The sequence below is a fragment of the Thamnophis sirtalis genome, unplaced genomic scaffold (genome assembly GCF_051295495.1).
Source record: "Thamnophis sirtalis isolate CommonGarterSnake01/CBP01778 unplaced genomic scaffold, rThaSir2_p1.2 scaffold_3, whole genome shotgun sequence".
Taxonomy (NCBI): Eukaryota; Metazoa; Chordata; class Lepidosauria; order Squamata; family Natricidae; genus Thamnophis; species Thamnophis sirtalis.
This window is the reverse complement of record NW_028261383.1, coordinates 33,728,941-33,733,651: the sequence shown is the minus strand read 5'-3', so window position 1 is coordinate 33,733,651 and position 4,711 is coordinate 33,728,941. Positions and strand designations below refer to the sequence as shown.

Below are 4,711 nucleotides of genomic sequence, written 5' to 3'. Positions count from 1 at the left end.
AATGCAACATACATATACATACACACACTCACACACAGACAGATAAACAAACAAACACACATACACAACGCCAACGCATTCCAAAATTGCATTACCAGAGCGATACAATCAAGATCAAGTAAGGTACTAATACCACTCTATAAAGCCCTAGTAAGAACACACCCAGAGTACTGCATCCAGTTTTGGTCACCACACTATAAAAAAGATGTCAAGACTCTATAAAAAGTGCAGAGAAGAGCAACCAGGATGATTAGGGGACTGGAGTCGAAAACGTACGATGAACGGTTGCAGGAACTGTGCATGGCTGTGCAGAGTGAAGAGAAGGACCAGGGGAGACATAATAGCAGTGTTCCAATATTTGAGGGGCAGCCACAGAGGAGATCAAGCTATTTTCCAAGGCACCTGAAGGCCAGATAAGGAATAATGGATGGAAACTGACCAAAGATTCAACCTTGAAATAAGGAGGAACTTTCTGACAGTTGAGAACAATCAACCAATGGAACAGTTTTGCCTTCTAAAGTTATCGGGGACTTCATTACTTGAAGCTTTCAAGAGATTGGACTGCCATTTGTCAGAAATGGTGTAGGGAGCATGGGTTGGACTAGACCCTGTTAATCTGTTATTTGGTATCTGTTACATTAATAAGAAATGGCAATATCAAAAGAATTTGGTTCCAGGCAGAGGTGGTGTTCAGCAGGTCTGACCAGTTTTGGAGAACTGGTAGCGGAAATTTTGAGTAGTTTGGAGAACAGGTAATAGAACTCATCTATTCTCTTTCTCCCAAGTCCCAGCTGATCAGGAGGAAATGATGATTTTGCAGTATCCTTTCCCTGACACACCCGCCATGCCCAACAAGCCACGCCCACAGAATCGGTAGTAAAAAAAGTTGAATGCCACCACTGGTTCTAGGATAGAAAAAACGTGGCACATCAACCACGTTTGACCCAACAAAGATATTTTTTACTTCTCCTTCACATAAAAGTCATAATGATGAAAACTTTTGTAAAAGCAAAGAACAAGAAGGTGAAGGTTTTCATTGTTTGTGATGGATATATCCAAGAATAATTTGAAGCCAAGGTTAAGGAAGGCATTTTTGTTGGTCCACAAATCAGATATATCATTAAGATAAGTGGGGAAAAGACCTGTTAGTGAGGCCAGAGAAAAATCACCTGGAAAGTATGCAAAGATGTTTGTGAGAATTTTCTTGGCAACTATAGAACACTCAATTGCATTTAGCTGGTTGACAAACTTCTTACAGCATATAACACCATGAAGCACAACCTATCACTGAAGATTCATTTTCTGCATTCACACTTGGACTTCTTTCACAAAAATCTAGGTGCATTTGGTGACCAACATGGTGAACGTTTCCCCGGGAAAATGCCACCATGGAAAAACAGTATCATGGCAACTGGAATAGCACTTAGCAATAGAACTTAGGGTTATATACCACTACACAGTACTTTACAGCCCTAAGCAGTTTACAGTCAGCCTATTGCCCCCAACAATCTGGGTCCTCATTTTACCGACCTCAGAAGGATAGAGGCTGAGTCAACCTGGAGTCTGGTGAGATTTGATCTGCCAGCAGAAATAGCCTGCAGTACTGCACTCTAACCACTGCTCCACCATGGTTCTTATGTCAAGAGCCATGGTCAAATGTCAAGTGTTTAATTTTTGGATCCTACAGAGAGCATGGAAGGGCCTTTGTATACATGGAATCCTCAAAGACTGCATGGATCTGGATTATATAATAGTCCTCAAAAACCCATGATGGCGACGTCATGGTCTACCTAAAGGGAAGGTTTGGGACCTGTTCTTGTACAGGGAGAAAATCATGAGCAAATTGTTCTTTTAGGTTCAGGATATAGGAATGTGGAAGAAGGATGGAAAAATCATAATGAATATGTAGCATTTGCAAGGGTGGAATTCAGAGGTGAGATGCTCTCCGTTCGGCCTGGTTTGGCTGAACCGGTAGTGAAATTCAGGCCTCGGTCGCAGAATCAGCAACAACCCAGGCCTGTCATGCCCCTGAACCAGTCCCTTGGCCGCTGCTGGGCCATCCCCATTTTGGTTTTTAGTGACTGCACATGTGCAAAGAACAATTTACATTGAACAGCACACATGCGGGTTGCAAACTGGTAGTAAACCCGGCAGCAATCCACTCCTGGTGGAATCATATCAAGTCAAATTATCTTTCAAAGAACACAGTTAGAACTTCAGAAGGTGCCTTTTTTCCTCAGGAGAACAAAACCTCTGAGATATCAAGGGACACAGTTGACACAAGTTGGAAGTATACCCTTTAATTTACAGTCTTGTGTACTGCTGTGGTATCTAGATATGTTTAATATGACGAAAAGGGAGAGAAAAAAACCATTTAAATAATAACAAGTAAAGAGTATTCCTGTTGAACCTTCCAAATCACCTTCGATCTGTGTGTTTATTTTTTATGGAGTAGTCTTTGGAGAGCTTTGTGTACCTCTTTATTTCTCAGAGTGTAGATCAGTGGATTAAGCATGGTGGTGACAAAGGCATAGAAAAGGGAAGTTAGCTTGACTTCATCACGGAAGGAGGAGGAGCGAGGCAGCAGATAACTGAAGATGGATGTGCCATAGAAGAGCCAGACCACCATCAAGTGGGAGGAACAAGTGTTGAAGGCCCTCTTCCTGGCCTCAGCTGAGTGCATCTTCATCACCACAGTAGCTATATAGGCATATGAGACTGTGATGAGACTAACTGGTACTAGGAGGAGCAATATACTACACACAACTACCGAAAGCTCATTAGCTGAAGTGTCAACACAAGCCAATTTAAGAATGGCAGGGAGCTCACAAAAGAAATGATCTAACTGATTTCGCCCACACAGTGGAAGCCTAAGAATCATCACTGTTTGAATTAATGAATTGCTGAAGCCGCTAACCCAGGAGACAGCAGCCATGGTCATACACCGAGAGTGACTCATAGTGGTAGTGTAGTGCAGTGGGTGACAGATAGCGGCATAGCGATCATAGGCCATGACCATCAACAAAATACACTCCGTGGAGCCCATACTAAGAGAGATGTAGAGCTCAGCCACACAGGCACCATAAGAGATGGTCTTGCTTTTTCTCCAGAAGTTCACCAGAATGTGGGGCCCAAGGCTGGTGGAGAAACAGAGGTCAACTAAAGAAAGATTGCTGAGGAAGAAATACATGGGAGTGTGGAGCCCTGGATCTAGTCTTGACACCACAATGATGGTTGTGTTGCCTAGGAGATTCATCAAGTAGCAGAAAAGAAGAAGGGCAAAGAGCAACATCTCCAAGCGTGGCCGGTCAGCCACTCCCAGCAAGATGAATTCTCCTTGGAAGCTTTGGTTGTTGTGTCCCCACATGGTTTCCATGTTTATTGTCTATATAATTAGAACAAGTAATGTCATAAAAAAGGAATCCAGTACAAAACAGATAGGAAGCCAGCATGATCAAATGGTTCTCATTTTTGGAGTTGAGGCTTGAATGTGGTCTCCAGTAACCTAGATTGATGCTTAATTACTATCTATTCGGATGAACCAGTAGGAACCCACCTCTGGTGATGGAGATCACCCATCCCTGTTCTTTAACTGAGAGTAAGCAAAGATGAATGGCCTGGTTAATCAACTGATTGATTGATAATATGCCATTAATGGTTTATCATGCCTAGCGATCAGAGATATTTTCTCCATCGCGTGAAACCAAACTCCCTTCTTTAGTTGGCTGAGGGAGACCAGGAGGACGATGCAACACTCAATGCGAAAGAAGCCCTTTCCAGTCAGTTCAATTAGTCTAAGACTAAAACAAACATACAGTATATAAGAGGAAAGAGAGGTAGGTTTGATGAGTCATAAAATCTCTGCCCTCCATTCAGCAAAGGAAAGGGAGCTGTGTGGTCATGACTAGAGGTAGGTTTCACATAATTTTACCACCAGTTTGCCATAGACCGAAACTGTGAGTGTGCACTCATGCGCATGTGTACGGCCTTTTGCGCATGCACTTTGCTATTATGCACAGCTTGCATGCATGCACATGGATTAGAAAACATGGCTAAATAGGACAGCACAGGGCCAGGGTGAGTGGGCAAGCCCGCTTGCAGGTTGCCACTATTGGTTTGTCCGAACCGGCTAAATGCCACCACTGGTCATGACCTCCAATTCTGGAGGCCGGGGGCAGATCTCAGCATCCTGTATGTTTTATTAGAATTTCAGCAATTAAATATAATAAGATTTTGTCAATCAACCGCATCCTTCATTTCCAACACCATTTCCAAGATATGATCACCTGTCTTACACAAGTAGGTTCTCCAGAAGCTTCCTCCAGGTTCTTTATGACAGTGAAGAAAGACTGTTCCAATTAGGTCCGTTCTGCTACATCCTCTCCCCACCTGTGAGATATTTATTGATATATTTATTCACTTATTTGTTGCATTGATGCCCCGCAACCTCTAGAATTTGAGAGATTTAAAGAATAAGAGAGAGAGAGAGGGAGAGAGAGAGAGAGAGAGAGAGAGAGAGAGAGAGAAATTTTGTGCAAGGTTACAAAATAAACCACATAGTAAGAACCCCAGATGGATAAGATATAGTTTAATATGTATGGACACTGACATCACACAAGGCAGTCAACTTAGCCAGATATAAGTCTTACTGACATTAAGCTTTTTCCTAAAGTCACCCAAATTACATATTAATTCTCCTCACCACCTACAA

At 42.6% G+C, this 4,711-nt stretch overlaps 1 protein-coding gene across 1 annotated transcript; it reads right to left on the bottom strand.

Annotated features, from left to right (window-relative positions):
- Positions 1-2,437: 2,437 nt before the first annotated feature.
- On the bottom strand, positions 2,438-3,376 carry LOC148047887 (olfactory receptor 2G3-like). The gene has a single exon (XM_087707799.1). The coding sequence runs from the start codon at positions 3,374-3,376 to the stop codon at positions 2,438-2,440; it is 939 nt and encodes a 312-aa protein (XP_087563925.1).
- Positions 3,377-4,711: the final 1,335 nt, after the last annotated feature.

Coding starts and splice junctions, on each gene's coding strand:
- LOC148047887 (XM_087707799.1), bottom strand. CDS start 3,376: ATGGAAACCATGTGGGGACACAACAACCAAAGCTTCCAAGGAGAATTC.